Source organism: Rhinoraja longicauda, chromosome 5 (assembly GCF_053455715.1).
Source record: "Rhinoraja longicauda isolate Sanriku21f chromosome 5, sRhiLon1.1, whole genome shotgun sequence".
In the NCBI taxonomy this organism is placed as follows: Eukaryota; Metazoa; Chordata; class Chondrichthyes; order Rajiformes; family Arhynchobatidae; genus Rhinoraja; species Rhinoraja longicauda.
The window spans coordinates 42,588,379-42,609,003 of NC_135957.1; the positions used below are offsets into that span (position 1 = coordinate 42,588,379).

The 20,625-nt window shown below is 41.0% G+C and overlaps 1 protein-coding gene across 9 annotated transcripts in view; it reads left to right on the top strand.

The window, feature by feature from the left end:
• The window catches only part of otofa (otoferlin a), a 224,433-nt gene that overhangs the window by 182,942 nt on the left and 20,866 nt on the right, over window positions 1-20,625 (top strand). For 6 of the 9 annotated variants that reach the window (XM_078399342.1, XM_078399340.1, XM_078399341.1 and 3 more), the window contains 11 exons: window positions 1,089-1,219; window positions 3,597-3,626; window positions 4,882-5,007; window positions 6,176-6,245; window positions 9,682-9,815; window positions 12,421-12,555; window positions 14,411-14,548; window positions 15,951-16,078; window positions 17,310-17,480; window positions 19,094-19,254; window positions 20,266-20,408. In XM_078399342.1, the coding sequence (XP_078255468.1) occupies window positions 1,089-1,219; window positions 3,597-3,626; window positions 4,882-5,007; window positions 6,176-6,245; window positions 9,682-9,815; window positions 12,421-12,555; window positions 14,411-14,548; window positions 15,951-16,078; window positions 17,310-17,480; window positions 19,094-19,254; window positions 20,266-20,408 (1,367 nt within the window). The remainder of the gene's footprint in view (window positions 1-1,088; window positions 1,220-3,596; window positions 3,627-4,881; window positions 5,008-6,175; window positions 6,246-9,681; window positions 9,816-12,420; window positions 12,556-14,410; window positions 14,549-15,950; window positions 16,079-17,309; window positions 17,481-19,093; window positions 19,255-20,265; window positions 20,409-20,625) is intronic. The other 3 variants (XM_078399345.1, XM_078399343.1, XM_078399344.1) reach the window with 2 other exon arrangements.

A 20,625-nucleotide genomic window follows, 5' to 3' on the forward strand; every position in this document is an offset into this window, starting at 1 on the left:
TAACAAAACATGGCCCAATGTGTTAGCAGTTTTCCAATGTATTTTTACTGTTCCCCACTCATATATTACTAAAGGGTCTAACCCTTAGATTTGTTTTCACATATATGCTCGTCATTGGTTTAAGATGTAAACCCATGCTCTGATTTTGAAGAACTGAGACCTATCTCCCATATATAGAAGTGATCAGATATAACAAACTTATATAAACTTGAATTTGCAAGTAAAATTGTTGATGTCTCCATGCTGCCTAGATATAAAGCTAATGTTTGATAAGTAATTGTTTTTTCCATAATATGAGATAAAGTTGTAGCATTGTTTCGATTCCATGTGCTCCTGTTAAAAGCTGTGTTCAGTGTTCAGTGAACTACAACAATTGATCCAATGTGGCACTTGGATTAATGGAGAAAACTGAACATGGTACATGAAATGCTTCACGGAAATGTTGGGAGGATTCCCGTGCATTGCCAGCATTTTAAGTTTTAGTTCAGAACAATTGAGATTTTGCCATTGATTTCAAATAAACAAAGTGGACTCTGTGAGGGTTAGTTCTATTTCAATCTGGGAGAAATGGACTATCTTCCCAATTCCATTCAGGAGGATCATTCATCAAAGGAGCCATCCTCAGCCATTGCAAACAACCAGATTACTGCAAGAAATTTCAGTATCTGATCAGTTACATGGATGCACCATTACCTTGGAGAAAACAGTGCAAGTTTTAGAAAGTTACATGAGCTGTTTCTGAGCTCAGCTTTGGATAAGTGCAGATTTCATCTTGCATCATATTTGACCTTATCAGAAGTCAAAGTTCTTAGTGGTTTACGTGACTATCCTCAAACAAATTTCACTGTAGCTTAACTGGTACATGTGACAATAAACTGACCTTGAAACCTTGAAACCTCACTCCTGTTTGGATATACTTGGCCATGTGTCCATGTGATCTTACATTCACGTGCCTTTATTAACTTTTTTCCTTCCCTTTTATCTCTGCAGTCTTTTCTATATTCTCATACTATTTACTCCTTGTCCTATCCTTGTCTTTTTCTGTGAATCTCTCTCGCACTCCTGGTTTCCACTGGGTCTCTGCTCAGCCAAATTAATGAATGGATACTTGGCTTTGGCAAATGGACGCCCGATCTCTCCTCCTGTAGGTGATATCAACATTAACATGGAAACAGAAATTCTAGTGAAGAAAATAGAGACTGTAGTCAAGCTGGATGCTGTAAGTACGGCCTTTGTTTTAACTTTTCATTACCTTTTCCGTAACCTGTAAATGTTTAAAAAAATTGAGATGCAGACATTTTCTCCACTGAATCAAATGACGGAGGATTTGTTTCTGGCTATGCCAGCAGGATGATCATTAATTTTCTTAAATAAGACTTCTGCTTTCTGCTGTGTAGTTGAGAATCCATTTTGAAATTAACATGTGTTGCATGGGTTCCCCAGGGGTCAGAAAATCAGCAATGAAATGGAGATTGGAGCTGCAGTTCTACAAGATCACTGACTGTTGTGGCACTTCCTCTGAGTCTGGAAGATCCTCTCCATTTCTCTTCATTAATCACTCTCTCTAACCCGAGGCGCTCTCAATCAGATGAGATATGCTCGTAGAGTTAGTAGATTTTCCAAAGAGACCGCTCCCATATTGAGCAGATCAAACTGTTGCATTGAGGTCTACAAGCTTCAGCCTGTTTGATCTCTGCCCAAGTAGTTCCCTTCAGGCAGATCAGCACCGCGGTCTCGGCAAGCAACCTCCCAGTGTGAAAAAGGTAAACCATCAGATATGTTGCAGTAGCAGCTTCCAGCCTGGTATGTCAAAGAGGATGGGTCAGAAACTCAATGAAACAAGAGAGTGTTGGCATTAGCAAAGAAAGAGTGGCTGCTGAGAAGAATCAGCAGGGCCTGAGTAACTGGGGCAGAGGCGAATTCTTGCAATCCTGAAGCCTGCTGTTGTAGCACTGGCAAATGGCTCAGGGCATTTCACAATTCCAGTCAGGAGAACCACTCATAAGTATAAGAAAATAACTGCAGATGCTGGTACAAATCGATTTATTCACAAAATACTGGAGTAACTCAGCAGGTCAGGCAGCATCTCGGGAGAGAAGGAATGGGTGACGTTTCGGGTCGAGACCCTTCTTCAGACTGATGTCGGGGGTGGGACAAAGGAAGGATATAGGTGGAGACAGGAAGATAGAGGGAGATCTGGGAAGGAGGAGGGGAAGGGAGGGACAGAGGAGCTATCTGAAGTTGGAGAAGTCGACGTTCATACCACCGGGCCGCAAACTGCCCAGGCGAAATATGAGGTGCTGCTCCTCCAATTTCCGGCGGGCCTCACTATGGCACTGGAGGAGGCCCATGACAGAGAGGTCAGACTGGGAATGGGAGGGGGAGTTAAAGTGCTGGGCCACCGGGAGATCAGTTGCGTTAATGCGGACCGAGCGCAGGTGTTCAGTGAAGCGATCGCCGAGCCTGCGCTTGGTTTCGCCGATATAGATGAGCCTCCTCCTGGCACCAACTGAATTACAAACTTGTTTCTGTAATGAATGGTATTTCCCTGACTGAGGTGAATGAAATAGACCTTTATGAAATGATTGTAAGAATAAAAGAAACAACTTTCGCAAACAACAGTAAGATAAAATAAGATGTGTTCATCCATCCATTATTTCAGACCAAACTTTTCAAACAAAGCTGCAGTTTAGATGTAGAGCCATGGTCACACAGCATGGAAACAAACCCTTCAGCCCAACTCATCCTTTCCTACTAACACAGCCCTTGAAAGCTAGAACCATTTTCCCTCATCCAGTCCATATCCCTTTAAACCTTTCCTATCCACGTACCTGTCCAAATATTTTTTAAATGCTGTAAGAGTACCTGCCTCAACTACCTCCTCTGGCAGCTCAGTCCATATACCCATCTCCTTCTGAATGAAAATGTTATCCCTCTGGTTCCTATTAAATCTTTCTCCACTAACCTTAACCCTAGGTCCTCTGGTTCTTAATTCTCTTACCTTAGGTAAAAGACTGTGCATTAATCCTATCAATTCCCTTCATGACTTTATACCTCTCTACAAATTCATCCAATGGCCTCCTGCCACACCAAGGAATAAAGTCCTAGCTTCCCAATCTTTCCCTTTCGCTCAGGCCCTCGAGTCCTGGCAATATCCTCGTCAATCTTCTCTGCACAATTTCCAGCATAATGACATCATTCCTATAGTAGGGTGACCAAAAGTGAACACAACACTCCAAATGCGGCCTCACCAACCTCATCTGTGGGGTTTAAGTCTGTTGAGTTGCAGCCTTTCTTACTTTATTAGTTGACTATTCACGTGGAGCTGTAGAGTTTCAGGCTTCACATCAGGATATGGCAGTGACATGCCACAAACTTGCTTTTGTTTTGTATTTTAATTATTTTTGTAACAATTTGTCATGAGAGTTCATGCTGTTCAAACATTTACAAATGGTTTTTTTATCCATGTGAATCTGTGTTCCATGTATGTTTATTTTCTCTATTTAATCAAGAGGAAAAAAAATTAGTTCATAATTGTGCAACCAATTTTGTGACGTTGACATCATCTCATTTTGTCTGTTTCCATTTGATGACAGAACTCTGACGCTGTTGTCAAACTTGATGCGGTAAGTTAAGATACTACTAATAAATCTCTACATGTCAGAGCGCTCTTCATAACTTCATTAACTCTTAAATCCATGTAGTTTCTGATTACATGAACGGTAGTCCATTATCTTTGTCAGACCTGTTGTGCAAAAATTGGATACAATTGTGAATAGGTCAGCAAGTCAAGTTCTGTAATGTTTGGTGCTCGGCAACGTAATCCTGCGATGCTTTACCTGTTAAATTGCCAAAGGGGTGAAATATTAACAATTCCAATGTAATGCTAAAGGCAGTAAAAAAATGTTACATGAGATTTGAATACTTTGACAATGTTTGGATCTGTACCTGCCCTCTCACCAGTGGCTTGTCACTTAGCAATTGTATCAGGATGTAAAGTTTTTTTTAAAAGTACCTCTAAGTTGCATCCAAAAAATGGCAATGCTATTTATTTAACTGAAGCTGACCGCAATGGAAAGGAATGTCGACATACGTACAGGCTCCACATGTGTAAGGGCTTTAGGCAGGATCTCATCAAACCTGCCTCTTGCAACCAGGGTAGAGTTGCCTTGCGAAGTCTCGGAAGCCATCCAAATAGCAAGACATTAAAGTTCGGATGCTTGTCACATTTCTAAACTGGACTTCCTTCCAAAGGATTACCAGGGCTGTAGCATGCAATTCTTGAAGCAGAGGAAAAAAAATGTCCTCATTGCCCAACCTAAAGAAAAGGTTTTTTAAACCTGCCCAGTGAGAGATGGTAAGGTACTGAGACTTTAAAAAAAATACACATCCTCCCTGATTTACGATGCTTCGACTTCCGATATTTCGACTTTGCGATGGTGCAAACGGCAGCGACCCGTGGCGAGCTGCAGCTCACTTCCGGCCACATGATCAGGTGTATTAAATGCATTTCCACTTACGATATTTTTGCTTTGCAATGGGTTTCTCAGAACGTAACCCTATCGTAAGTTGAGGAGCACCTGTATGAGTAATTTAATATTATTTCAACTTTAGAAGTGGACAACATCAAGTTTATCAGTGAGAACAGCAACCAACTAATTTCCCAAGCCATCCCGTTGCCTGTTTTTTCTTGCAATAAAATATTTCAGGAACAGAATAGCATTGTTGAAAACAAAAAAAAACGCCTAAAGAGATTAAATAAAAGATCACTGTCCCTTCCACCAACTCCTTATGGGCACTGAGAACTAAATGACAAGAGAAGCATTCAATTGCTTCAAGTGATTGTTACTTTCTTCACTACGCGTGTTGTCATGTTTCTAGATTGAAGATGAGAAATCCAAAAAGAAGAAGAAAAAGAAAGGAGATGAAATAGAAGAGGATGAACCGGATGAAAGTATGCTGGACTGGTGGTCAAAATATTTTGCCTCCATTGAAACTCTTATGGAGGTATGCCATGAATTTAGAGTGCTTCTGTGTTTATTGAATAATGTGATCTGAAGATTGAATCACAGAATGTGGTGCAAGTTTGTGACACAAGGTAAAACATCTTAGGCACACAAAATGGTGTAGCACATTGTGTTCTTAATATTAATGCCACAATAGAATTAAACGGACATATCTTTTACACTAAGCAGAGCCAAATCATAGTGCACCAGTCAAACAATATTATAAAGAAAAGTGACATTTGCTTAGGCACTGAAGTATTGCAGTGGGGTTTAATTTAGCCGCTTTGATTTCTAATAAGCGCCCTACATTGCTTGACCTTCCCAGAAAATGTCCTTGAAGGGGTTCCCTCCATCAGTCTTTTAAAAAGTACTGCAGATTTATTTCCAAGTCGCTGATGTCAATATTGCATTACTGAAGTCTAAAATATTCCTAGAGCTATTACCTTCAGACTCCAGCTAATTTTGCAGAATTATTTTTAGTTTAGTTCAGTTTAGTTATTGTCATGTAGATGGATATATAATGAAATGCTTGTTCTCCATGCTGTCCAGTCACGTCATATAATGCATGAGTACAATAGATCAGGAACAGCACACAGAGAGTTGCCATGTTGCAACTTCCAAGTCTCTGGAACATCTAATCTTGGCCCAAGGAGATATGCAATTACTTATATTCTCACTTTAAGGCAGTGTTCAGAGGTAACATTTAATGCAGCAATCAAAGTGCATACAAGCCTAGAGTTTCCTCACATGAGTTTGTCCAGTTTTTGTTGAGGGGAGTCTACTGATTAGGTATCAGGGCTAAAAACAGCAACTGTTTGCCTCGCCAGATAAGGCTTAAATGTAGCTTCAATTATTGCAGACCTTCTATTGAGCAGGGCCTATTATTGCAGACCTTCCATTGAGCAGGGCCTATTTAGGGACACTCTTCTTAACTAGTGGCGGCCATCAAGCTTGATTATTTGATCAAGGTTGTAAAAAGTTCCAGTGTTGCGAGCAAATCTCGTACAATCTGGAGTCCACGCATTCTCACACTCCACCAATTCCTGCCACAGAATAACACTGATGCCATTTGATAAGAAATGCACAAGAAAAACGACGTCACATTATCCTCTCATTTAATTTGTGGCTTTTGTTTAATTCAGAGGTTGATTTTGTGAATTTCTTTCCAGCAACTCCGACAGCAGGAAGCAGCTGCAGCTGAGGCAGAGGAGAAGGAGGATATGGAGATAGCAGCAGAGGGTAAATGGAGGGGGGAAACCTAATCCTCTGTCATGGAAAATGATTGAGGAAGTGAACTGCTCCCCCATGCATGTGCTTGTGCTTGTGCATGTTGTGCGGTGCATGTGGGCTATCACATTGTGAGGGAAAAGCTCAACTATTGTGAGCATCTTGATGAATTGATGCTAATCGCTGGCTGGGTGATATTGGCAGGTGCACAGATAGGTGGGAGGTGTTAACGACAACAGTGATTTTTTATGTATATGTTATCTTTTCTGCAGTAAAGGTAGATTCATCTGCTTTATCCAGCCAGAATTGACACTGAGTCACAATATAACACAATAGGACAGACGCTAAAGGTTTATTTAATTGAGCAGAATAGTTTGTTTTAATAGAGGAAGAATGGAAAACAGTGGTGAAGGGAAGTCCAGGGACAAAATGAAGGAATGTAGAGATCTCAGAGAGTTATGAGTTTGGAGAACATCACCCGGATTGGGATGGATAAGACCAGGAAGAATTTAAACACACAATCAACAGTTCACATGGCAGCACTGGTCCACAGAGTCATAGAGTCGTACAACATGGAGATAGGCCCTTCGGCCCAAGTTGCCAACGCATACCAACATGCTCCAATCTCATAACTCTCTGAGATCTCTACATTCCTTAATTTTGTTCCTGAGCTTCCCTTCACCACTGCTTTCCATTCCTTTCCCTGATCATGCCCCTGAGCTCTGGTCCCACCTGCCCATGCTTGGTTCCATAACACTCTAAATCTATCCTATCCATGCACCTGTCCAAATGCCTCTAAAAAATGTTATGATAGTATCTGCCTCAACTACCTCCTCTGGCAGCTCGTTCCATATACCCACCCACCCACCCACTGTGTAAAAGAAGTTACCCCTCAGGTTCTGACTAAATCTTTCCATCCTCACCTTAAACCTATGTCATCTGGTTACTGATTGCCCTATTCTGGGCAAAAGACTGCATTTACCTGATCTATTCCTCTCATGATTTTGTACACCTCTATAAAATCACCCGTCATCCTCCTGCGCTCCAAGAAATAAAGTTCCAGCCTACTCAACATCTCCCTATAGCTCAGGCCCTCGAAACTTGGCAACATCTTAATAAATCTTCTCTGCACTCTTTCCAGCTTGACAACATCTTTCCTATAACATGGTGACCAAAACTGACCAGGAAGGGGTAACAGCTGACATGGACAGTGTGAGTAGTTGTGAAGGCACCAGAGTCATGGAGGGTAAAAAATCATTAGACTGACAAGTATATTCTGGCTGGAGGTAATTAAGTGAGGCTGTCAGCAGCAGCTAAGCTGGCAGAGATGTTATGGAAATAAAAGTATCCTGGAGTTTTGTATTCTAATTTACTGTGTTTATGATTATGAAAGGATGCTATTAGCATCAATTTATCTTTGCTTTTACTACTCTTATTACAATATCCTATAAGTTTACATCAAATCCCGGAAATCCCATTGAGTTCATGACCTTTATGTGTGATTTTAAGATATTGCTGTCATCCATAAGAATCTTCTTAGGATGAGGTGGGATTTTTAATGGAAGAAGCTATCGGATATTTAGTAAGGGTGATTTGCAGAGAAGGCTTTTTTTCTTCTTCAGTGTTCAGCATAATGATTGGACAGGCTCATGCACCAATCTCCTGTGTTCATGATAACTCTAAGCCTCTGCCTACTGTGAATGTTTTGCTTTGCCTGGTCATCATTCATTTTTATCACGACAGAATCTGTCACTCATCTACATTACCATGCCCTCATGAAAGTTGGCACGAACTGGACACAAGTATTATCATTGAGGTCAGAGCACCCAGCTAGGAGGACAGGCAGCAATAGCTGCACCTATTTACACTTGGAGAAGGGACCAAGTTTTGTAACTGCGAATGACAATCCCAAGCAATTATTGTTTACTGACACCAGGTTTTTTCAGAACCCTTGTTCACAAAGTTATTGTGAAAGAAGTAGTTGAAAGATGATTAGTTTGTCTAATTATATGGTATGATTTGTGTTTAGGCTTTCTACAGCTGGATTAACCTGCAGTGGTATCTTGTATGCACTAGTTAACATGATAATTTGTTGAAGTAGGCTTGAAGGTATTAGCTTTAAAATCTTGGATAAGGTAGCTTTTTATTCTGGTTGCTTAAATTTCCAATTCCAATGTTATTGTTTCTTTACTTAAGCTGAAGCAGCTTCACTATTTTTGCAAATACAGACCTTGATTTGATAGCCATGGTTATGTCGCTAATCACATCCTCCTCTTCTCTCTCTCTCTCTCTCTTGTGTGCCTGCACGCACGCACACACACAGCCTCACTGGTACTTTAATACAAATTTAGTTTAGTTTAGAGATACAGCACGGAAACAGGCTCTTTGGCCCACTGAGTCCGCGTCAACCAGCGATCCCCGCACATTAACACTATCCTACACACACTAGGGACAATTTACACATACACCAAGCCAATTAACCTACAAACCTGTAGGCCTTTGGAGTGTGGGAGGAAACCGAAGATCTCAGAGAAAACTCATGCGGTCACGGGGAAACATACAAACTCCATACAGACAGCACCCGTAGTCGGGATTGAACCTGGGTCTCTGGTGCTTGGGATTGAACCCGGGTCTCACTTTTTCCTTCTACCACAATGCCACCATGCCACCCTTAAATGTTCAGTAAATTTCTGAAATTGGCCACCTAATTGAAATTGAGCAAAAACTAATAGATGAAAATTATTGAGATATTGCTGAAGAGAAAAATGAATTAATGCAGGTTGATAAATTACATCAGTGCACCCTGGGAAAATGTATATTGTGCAAATATATATTAGACATTTGAAACGTTAGTTCCAAAGGGCAAAGATAGTGACTGAAAAATCATTTTTGAGTATTAAATGAGAACCAATGTCTACACTGTAGAACTTCAAACTATAGGGCACTCAGTAAAAGTGAATGAGTTCGGAGTAACACGCAAAGTATTGAATTGCGTATAACAGCACCACCTACCAGATCAGCACAGACAGCATGCATTTGTGAAGAATTGTCCTTAAAACTGAATGTCCAAAATGAACATTTTTAAATATAATTGATTTCATTGCCAGCTGGCTATACTAAATTAAGGTAAAAGTAGTGCTCCAACCCATTAATCATATCAGTCTTAGTAGTTTGTTACCATCTGTTTATCCTGCATTGAGTTGGTGGTTTATTTTGGAAAATGTTTGTAGGTTCATTGTTTCGTTCTGTTGGACCCTAGTAATATTATGGTCTAATTGTCCTTAGGATTCAGTAGTTTTCATTGTGATCCTGTTTATTCTTCTAGCATTAGTGGTTTGTATTAGAACATAGCTCCTTTTCCATCCTAGCCCAGCAGAAGTCAAAGTGTCAACTTTCATGTCATTCATGTTTGAGTGTTTTGTGCCCATCCTCCTTCCTCCATATTCAGAGATCAAAATTGATGACTCTCCTATGAAAGGCACAAAACCGTCCAAGGGGAAAGATAAGGCCAAAGGACATGATAAAGAGAAGAAGAAAAAACAGCTGGAAATTATTGAAAAGAAGAAAATTGATGAATTACGCGTAAGTACAAAAGTCTTCAAATATGTTTGGTTCCAAATTGTTACTCTGAAAATTCTGAACAGTCAAAAGAAAACTGTCAGCGTTTTTACTGCATAGAGCAATTGGTTTGATTCACATTTACAACAGCCCATGCCTTGAATAAACCTCAGCATTATTGCAAGGCCTCTGTGACTCATGGATTCGAGTGGATCTTGAGGTTCCACTGATGGACATCCCTGGTGGCCTTTCCACTGCTCACATTGAAAGGTCTTTTCCATTCATGATTATGGGCATTTAAAATGGATTCAAATGGATTTAAGAGTGGGGAAAGATATTTTAAACCACTAAAATTAAAAGAAATAAAATAAACATTTAAATCTCACTTACCCTTCCAATGAAGGTCAGTGAACCAGTCCCGATAAGGCAGCAATGGCAGGTATAAAGCTGAAGGGGTGGCGAGATAGTGTGTACCACCCCTCATTTCAGATCAACAAGGAGCCACCTCTGGACAGGGCTGAGCAAAGGTCCAGTGCCTTCCATACTTCTGTGTTGTGTTGAACAGGCATAGAAGTTATGAAAGAGCTGACCTATAAAGAACACTCCTCGCAAGTCATTTCCAATGAATTGAAGGTAAAAGGTAAGCATGATTTGAGCCATTGTCTTTGGTCAAGAAATGATTAAATCAAACAATCGGAGGCGTAGAAGTTAGGAGCCGGATGAGGTTATTCACCATTCAATCTGAATGTGGCTGATCTACTCTGTTCCTATTTTCTCCTCACGTTCTTTTATTTCATTGGACATTGCACAATATATTTAATGACTTGGCTTCAACTGCCTTTAGTGCCAGAGAATTCCACAGGTTCAACATTTTTCAGGTAAATAAATGTCACCTCAACTCATTCCAAAATGATCCAACCCATACCCCTAGGGTCTGAACCCTATTCTGTACTTGCACTTCACTATGCTGACCCCATCTGATCTAGTCCAAGGCTCAGATTCCAGGAGGTATCTAGCTGAAAGAAACCAGCATCAGATACTGAGGTAAACAACCCATACTACTCTAAGTCTGGAGTTGATCTGCATTAAATTCTGAGCTGATATATGTCAAGTAGGGTAGAGGTCAAGGTGTTGAAACCTTGGGCTAATATTTCTGAATACCCTTTACTGAAACATAGAAAATAGGTGCAGGAGGAGACCATTCTGCCCTTCGAGCCAACACCGCCATTCATTGTGATCATTGCTGATCGTCCACAATCAATAACCCGTGTCTCCCTTCTCTCCATATCCCTTGACTCCACTAGCCCCTAGAGCTCTATCTAACTCTCTCTTAAATCCATCCAATGATTTGGCCGTCACTGCCCTCTGTGGCAGGGAATTCCATGAATTCACAACTCTCTGGGTGAAAAAGTTCCTTCTCACCTCAGTTTTAAATGGCCTCCCCTTTATTCTAAGACTGTGGCCCCTAGTTCTGGACTTACCCAACATTGGGAACATTTTTCCTGCATCTAGCTTGTTCAGTCCTTTTATAATTTTATATGTTTCTATAAGATCCCCTCTCATCCTTCTAAACTCCAGTGAATACATACCTAGTCTTTTCAATCTTTCCTCATATGACAGTCCCGCCATCCCAGGGATCAATCTTGTGAACCTACGCTGCACTGCCTCAATTACAAGGATGTCCTTCCTCAAATTAGGAGACCAAAACTGTACATAAACTCCAGATGTGGTCTTACCAGGGCCCTATACAACTGCAGAAGAACCTCTTTACTCCTATACTGAAATCCTCTCGTTATGAAGGCCAACATGCCATTAGCTTTCTTCACTGCCTGCTGTACCTGCATGCCAACTTTCAGTGACTGGTGTACAAGGACACCCAGGTCTCTCTGCACTTCCCCGTTACCTAACCTAACACCATTGAGATACTGGATGTATCATTGTCTGAATTTTGATTCAGGATAAGTTTGGGTGTTGATGTGACATTCTCATTGACTTTGGAGCTTCTCCATGACACGTGATACTAGATCAGGCCTCGTGGGAAAAATAGTTGAGTACGAGACATAATTCTATTTACAGAATGCTCTGTGTGCACCTCAAAATAAAATTTGTTACACGTCTGTTATAGTCATACAGCATGGAAACAGGACCTTCGGCCCAACTTGCCCACACTGACGAAGTCTCCATTAGTCCCACCTACCTGCATTTAGCCCATATCCTTCTAAACCTTTCCTATCCATGTCTGTTAAAGTACCCCAAAGTGCCATATATTGCTAAATGTATTTGAACTTAAAATATTCACCTCCAATGTAAATTCAACAGAATTTACAACAATCCAATGTTGAAGGATTTATTATCTGACTTCAAAGCAGTTATGTCACAAAATATCAAATATCATATGACTGCATGAATAATAAAAAAATGAAAACATTCAAATGTGGAGAACTCCAAATGATAGGTTTTGAATATGATCAGTATCTATCAAAAGCAAGTGACCTCCACGATATTCTGCTCATCTTCTGATACCATAAATAGCTGGCAATAATCCTGGAAGAACTACAATTGCCCAATAATGATATAACAGCATTTTGCATGTAAGATTGAGTAACATACTTTCCATCCCAACACATAGGTTTACCATAAGGAATTGGAAACTGAGTTTGGAAACTTTGAAGACTGGCTGCACACATTTAATCTTTACCGAGGTAAAATTGGAGATGATGATGACAGTGCAACAGACGATGAAAGAATTGTTGGGCGCTTTAAGGTGAGTAAAAACTCTAGGAATATAAAGTTAAATAACACCAGTTTAAATAGAAGAAAGGGGCATAAAGTGCTGAAGTGATTCAGCGGGCCAGATAGCATCTCCGGTGAACATAGATAGGTGTCCGAAGAAGGGTACCAACTTGAAAAGTTGTCTATCCATGTTCTTCAGAGATGCTGCCTGAGTTACTCCAGCACTTTGAGTCCTTTGTTGTAAACCATCATCTGCAGTTCCTTGCTTCATCAATTAAATGGACAGCCACTTGTCAAGAATAATATTTGGAGCATAGGGAAAAGAGTGGGGAAATGGGACCGACAGGATTGCCCAACAAAGAACTAGCATACACTTAATGTGTATTCTCAATTCTATGATTCCATAAATATAATTAAAGATTATTAACATGTTGATGAAAGGAATTCATTGAAAAGAAAACAGCAGCTAAGACAATATCCATTTATTTTAGTTGTGGTGGGTATTGAAATATATTCAAATAGTCAAAATGTAAATTTGAATCTGAATTTATATTTTCAGCTGCTGCTAAGGTCAAGATTATCAAAAGCTAAATTTATTCATTTTAGTTTTGGAAGCGGAAAGCAATAATACTGGACCTTTCCCACAAGACTGTTCATTGCAAATGTTATTATTTTTTTTACAAGAATATGAATAGAGTTCAAAAGCTGTGCCCTTTATTTATTTTCACTAATTCCACATTGCATTAATGTTGCAGTTGGGGGACTTGACAGCACTACTTAATTCATAAAATGTTTCAGGAGAAATAATGAAACACTCCCTCAACCAAGGATTTTTGATGAAGTGTTATTATACAGGTAGTTTAACTTCCCAAAAAAGCAGTGATCCAGTGTACCTTATCAACAGTGAGGGTTTTGGATAACACACATACAAATGTAGCAATGATCTGGAATGGGCACTAGCAGAAAGCAGCTTGTTCATTTTGAGGTCAGAGGTACTTTTCATCAGGATCATCGCTGGAGAAACCTGATGAAATGTTGTTCAAGTTTTGCTGAAGTGGTTTAAGACTACATCAAGCACATCTTTAGTGCATCTGAGAAATAGAGTTCAGACATAAAGAACTGCAAATGCTGGTCTTCCAAAGAAAACCAAAACACAAAGTGACAGAGTAACTCAGTGGGACAGGCAGCATCTCTGGAGGACAGGGATAGGCGACTGCCCTCGACAATCAGTCCGAAGAAGGGTCAGACCCGAAACATCCCCTATCTTTGTCCTCCAAAGATGCTTTCTGACCAACTGAGTTATTCCAGCACTTTGTATTTTGTTTTGAAGAATGAAGTTAACTATTTCAAACTTTTGTACGAGTGCAATAATGCCCTCTTGCCTTCTGTGAAACATGAGAAGACTGAGAGGTACATTTAGTGGAGACATTGTTCTCTGAGAACAATTACCCTTTCTTAGAGAAAGGGAAATAAAAAATGTTCCTATAGCTGGTTTTAATTTAACAGCTGACACACTGAGCCAGATCCATGCAATTAATTGCTGGGGCAAATGGATGAAGACCTTTGCTTTTCTGGGAGAGGTATTACATTTTCTCTTGCTAAATGTAATATGATTCAATAGCTGGTTATTTATAATCTAATCACCTGCACTTTTTTTTTGGAATAGTGTTGTGATTACATGCAGCCTGAATTAAAATTTCACTTTAGTCCACTTTGCAAATAAAAATGCCTGATGCATCTATCTCAAGGATAAACTTCATATTAAGGATAAAATTAAGTGGCCTTAATGGATAAACTGCTTCTAAAAAATATATATTTATTCACGTACCAGGTTTCATGGAGTGGTGTCACTTTTCTCTTCCTTGTGTTTTCAAAACTACATGCAGGGCTCTGTTTGCGTATACAAGGTGCCTCTACCAGATGATATTGCTCGGGAAGCTGGGTATGAACCGACCTTTGGGATGTTCCAAGGCATCCCAAACAATGATATCGTCAATGTCTTGGTCAGAGTATATGTAGTAAAGGTAAGTAGTGACCAAATAAGTCACAACAAAGCTGGTGAGTTTCATTTTGGTTGCTGTGGATAAAACATGAACTTATTCTGCTCATCAAACAGCCTGGTAATTCTTTCATCCAGAGTTAAGTCAGCACTTTATCCCACTTTAATTGATTCATTGAATTGAATGAATTAGCATAAAACAGGACTATAGTTGAGCGTGGGAGGTTTGCAGTTTCTGCAGGAAGTCTTGCATCCAACCCACGTGCCATCCATTCAGAACATTGCCACAAGGTGGCACCAGCTTCACACACTCACATGAAGAACGTTTGAGGCCAAGTCCGTGAATATGACTCACAAGGCTGTTTTAGACTCCACGTGGTGGTGGCCCAGAATTTTAATGATATTTAAGTCAATCCAATCAGCCAGCCAAAGATATATTAACATGAGGCACCTGACAATCAAGAAAATTAGAAATTGTCTCATATCTCTGGATGTATGCAAATGGTCATGAATAATGTGTCAAATGAATGCATGAATTATTTATGCCACTAAAACAGAAAGTATAGTAAACTGAAATGAGGGGGGAAAATGGTTAAGGAATGCCATCAGCCACATAACTCATCAGAAAAAAATCACTGACCAACTATTTACACCATTACTCTGTAGTCTTCCAAAATAATTATGGCTAAATGGGATAAATCCTGTGGGTGTTAAAATATCAATCCAGTTAAATGTTATAGACAATAGACAATAGACAATAGGTGCAGGAGTAGGCCATTCAGCCCTTCAAGCCAGCACCGCCATTCAATGCGATCATGGCTGATCACTCTCAATCAGTACCCCGTTCCTGCCTTCTCCCCATACCCCCTCACTCCTCTATCCTTAAGAGCTCTATCCAGCTCTCTCTTGAAAGCATCCAACGAACTGGCCTCCACTGCCTTCTGAGGCAGAGAATTCCACACCTTCACCACTCACTGACTGAAAAAGTTCTTCCACATCTCCGTACTAAATGGCCTACCCCTTATTCTTAAACTGTGGCCCCTTGTTCTGGACTCCCCCAACATTGGGAACATGTTTCCTGCCTCTAATGTGTCCAATCCCCTAATTATCTTATACGTTTCAATAAGATCCCCCCTCATCCTTCTAAATTCCAGTGTATACAAGCCTAATTGCTCCAGCCTTTCAACATACGACAGTCCCGCCATTCCGGGAATCAACCTAGTGAACCTACGCTGCACGCCCTCAACAGCAATTAAATGTTGGATGTTGTTTGCCCATCAAAACTTAATTACATCTATAGATGCACCAAATTCCAACACATGAGGATATACATTTTCATTCTTGATCATTCACCAAATTTTGATTTGGTGAATACTCTTGGGCTTGTTTGCATCTGAGTTTTAGTGTTGTTTAATTATTTATCTTAGGCCACAGATTTACATCCAGCTGATATCAATGGCAAAGCAGATCCATATATCGTCGTAAAATTAGGCAAAACAGAAATCAAAGACAAAGAGAACTATATCTCCAAGCAACTTAATCCTGTCTTTGGCAAGTAAGTCCTCTAGATGAATCCAGAAAACACTGAAAATAGCTTTCTATGTTTCGTGTAACCAAACCATAAACCAATGTATTTTAAATAGGTTTGCATTTCTGCTTCACAACACTGTCCGCTGCTATTTGAAGAAAGTCATTGAATGTTGAGGTGGGTTCATTGGATAGATTCTTCAATAATTTGCAACAGGCCCATTTTTACTGAGTATCAATGATTTTACGATTGGGTATTGTCGTTAAAGCAGGTGATTTAGAGAAAACATCTATGTCAGAGTCATTGGTCTCTGCCTCATTGCTCCTGAGAATAGTTAAGAGATGGAGGGAGGAAGTATGTTCGCCTAATATAAGAAGATAACTGCAGATGCTGATACAAATCGGTTTTTATTCACAAAATGCTGGAGTAACTCAGCAGGTCAGGCAGCATCTCGGGAGAGAAGGAATGGGTAACGTTTCGGGTCGAGACCCTTCTTCAGAAGTATGTTCGCCTACTGCAGTCACAATATGCCTTCAGCTTAATGGTCGTGGATGAGGAACATTGGAGGGTTGCCAATGAATCTTACCACATGCACCTTCGATAATCTCAGGTTCCTAAAGCTTTTGCAATCAGACATAAATCTTGAACTAAATTCAGGCCGTGAAATTGGCCAATCTGCTTGTATTCTAACATCACAGCAGAGAAGCAAAGTCTTTGGCCTGATCCATCCCTAAATGCAGCTCTTGAAATCTACCCTCTCCAAGTTTCCAGACCTCACTGTGTGGGTGTATCTTTTAGTGATATCAAGTAGGTGTTTGTTCCAGCATACGATACGATAGAACTTTTTTTTTTATCCCAGGAGGGAAATTGGGCTGCCAACAGTCACAGAACACAAGAAGATACATGAAACATGAAATTAAAGTGACAAGTGGAAAGTCCAGGATTGGGGACATGCAAAGATTGGGGAGAGTAGGGGAAAGGGGAGATAGTCCACCTCACAACAGAAGAGGGAGAAGTTATACAGCATGGAATCATCCCAGGATTTATGGTGGAAAACAAGTGGAAATTAACCAACAAGAACAAGTGTCATTTAAGCACACATTGAACCAAAACATTCCACAATGTGTATCCTTTGATCCCTGAACAGACATGTAAATTGCAATTTTATTTGCAGACAAAGTTCTTTTTTTCTATCATCAGAGCATTGAAAACCTGTCAAAAATTGCCATTTCAGTCTATAATTGTATCCCCTCATCAGATCATTTGATATTGAAGTCACGTTTCCAATGGAGTCCATGCTGACAGTCGCTATATTTGACTGGGATTTAGTGGGTACGGATGATCTAATTGGAGAAACAAAAATTGATCTAGAGAATCGCTACTACAGCAAACACAGAGCAACGTGTGGCATTTCACAGCAATATTCATTGTAAGTAAAAGAACACTTGTTCAATGTGGTAAAGTTTGAAATTGCCATTAGATTAAGTAGCACAATTAATGTTAATGTTCATGTCCCCTGAACAGAACCTTTAACCTGTTTAAATTGATTCTGGTGTCCTGTTTAACATTGACCTATGAAGGAAGCAGAGTGTAACGTTTCTCACATTTACAATAATGGAAGCAAAGGGGCCATTTTAACTGCTGCCTATAAACCTATCAGAATTCATAGGCCACTCAACACCCGCTCTGGGGGATTGTTCAAGTGTACAAGCCAATGCATCATCAGTCTACGATCCAAATGCATCAGCAGTCTATGATCCAAATGCTCGGCCAAAGTGTGCATTCAGAACAGCTTGCTGGTTTTCAGCCTGCAAAGGTTAATAGGCCAAATTAGCAACCAATACAGCACAGAAACAGGCCTTCCCCCACAACCCATCCATGCCCACCAAGATGCCCTATCTAAATGCTAGTCCCATTTGCTTGTTTTTGTGTTTGTTCTAAAACGTCCTATCCATGTAGCTGTTCAAATGTTTTTTGATATTGTACCTGCTTTAACTACCTGCACTGGCAGCTCGTTCCATATTCCCACCACACACTCTGTAAAAATTTTGACTCTCTGGTTCCTGTTAAATCTTACTCTTCTCACCTTAAACCTATGTCCTCTCCTTGTGCATTCTCCCCAATTTGTTCCCCTCATGATTTTATACACCTCCACCCCTCAGCCGCCTGCATCCCAAGGAATACAGTGTGTCCATGTCCATGTCCATCGATAACTCAGACCCTTGTTCCTGTTACATCCTTGTAAATCTTCTCTGCATTTTTCCCACTTAATGGCATCATTCCTGTAGCAGGGTGACCAAAACTGAATACAGTGCTCCAAGTGTGGCCTCATCAAAGTCTTGTGCAACTGTAATGTAACATCACAACTTCTGTACTCAGTTCCATGACTGACAATGAGGACCATACCAAATGCTTCACCACCCCATCTACCTGCAATGCCACGTTCAGGGAACTATGCACTTGTGCACCTACACTACACTCTGCTCTACAATATTCTCCAGGGCCCTATCATTTATTGTGAAGGTCTTGCCCTGGTTTGACTTCCCAAAATACAACACCTCGCTTAAATTTAACTCTATTGACATTCCTCGGCCCATTTATCTAGTTTATCAAGATTAATAACAACCATGTGTAGGAAAATAACTGCAGATGCTGGTACAAATCGAAGGTATCACAAAATGCTGGAGTAACTCAACAAGTCAGGCAGCATCTGAGAGAAGGAATGGGTGACGTTTCGGGTCGAGACCCTTCTTCAGACTGAAGAAGCGTCACCCACTCCTTCTCTCCTGAGATGCTGCCTGATCTGCTGAGTTACTCCAGCATTTCACAACAACCATCTTCACTGTCTACGAAACCACCTGTTTTTATGTCATCTGCAAACGTACTAAACATGCCTTGTACATTCACTAATACTACAGGGGATATACAAGAGCCACTCAGACTTAAGAAGTGTGCCATGAGGTTATGAAGGTCTTGTGTTTGTCACAGTTCACTGCTGGTTCATGAGTCTCTCATATACACCAATGTTCTTGTTGTCAACAGTCATGGATACAACCACTGGAGAGATCCCATGAAACCTACACAGATACTGACAAAACTTTGCAAAGAAGGCAAAGTGGATGGGCCTCACTTTGGACCTGGAGGAAGAGTAAAGGTCGCTAATAGAGTCTTTACAGGTCCAACAGAGCTTGAGGATGAAAGTGGTATGATGTAGCAGTTTTAATCATTCAAATACTTTTCCTCTCTATCCTCTCAAAATCTGACAGCAACAAGAGGGTGCGATAATTTAGTTTTCTTCAAGGAATATAATTCTATTTGGGAACTGTTCACATTTTACTGTACAATAAACCCCTGTTATAACGGACCAGAGGCGGAGAATGGTGTGCTCTATTGGCGATAGTCTGCGGTAACCGTGTAAGGTATTATCATGGTATAAGTAGTATTAAAATCAACTACAGTTGCTGGTAAATTCACAAAAGGACCTCGGGTTTTGGATCTTTGGGGTCGCTTCTGGGGCAGGGTACAAAATGGAGGGGTTGCACCTCACAAGACACAAAGTGCTGAAGTAACTCAGCGGGTCAGGCAGCATCTCTGGAGATCATGGATAGGTGACATTTTAGATAGGTGACCCTTCTTCAGACTCGGTCTAGAACTGGGCCTGGAAACCAGGTGAGTTGACGGTCCCGGCCTGCTGGTGGCCGGGGGAGAGGCGAGGATCAGCGGAGTCAATGGTCACAGCTTGCGGGCCATTGGAGTGCAGGTCATGTTAGGCAGTGGCGGGCGCGTCTAGAATTGGCAGGGGAAGGTGTGTGAGGTGGTGGTGGCAACAGTAGATCCGGCCTGGAGGCAGCACAAGCTGGGCAGGTGGCCGGCACTGCTGCACTGATGGACAATGCTGCCAGCATCTGGGGAGGTGGCCGGCACTGCTGCACAGATGGACAATGCTGCCAGCATCTGGGGAGGTAGTGCAAGTCAGGGGCGGTGTGGCTGGGCATCGCTGCAAGCGGCAGTGGAGGCAGCTGTAGGTAGATCAGTCTGCTATAACCAAGATGCATTAAAACGAGGGTTTACTGTATTAGATGAATAGGTCAATGTTAGCTGACCTGTTCCAATATACGCAGTGTTAACTAACTCCACAACTTCAGAAACTTGAGGTTTGATCATTCAGATCCAGTCCTTCATGTTGACCAATCGCTTTCATGTCTCCTCTCCAGGAGTAAAGAAGGAGACGGATGAACATGTCGCCCTTATTGTTCTGCAGCACTGGGAGCACATGCCGCGAGTTGGCTGCAAGTTGGTCCCGGAACACGTGGAAACGAGGCCTCTGCTAAACCCTGAGAAACCAGGCATTGAGCAGGTAGAGTAAACTGGAGAGACAAGAGCTGATGGAAAAGCTCGCACAAGGTAATTTCATCGGTGCCTTGTCACAAGTTCACGTCATAGGAGTAAAATTAGGCCATTCGGCCCATCGCATCAACTCTGCCATTCAATCATGGCTGATCTCTGCCTCCTAATCCCATTTTCCTGCCTTCTCCCCACATCCACCAGGAGTTCATTGAAAAGTCAATAATTAC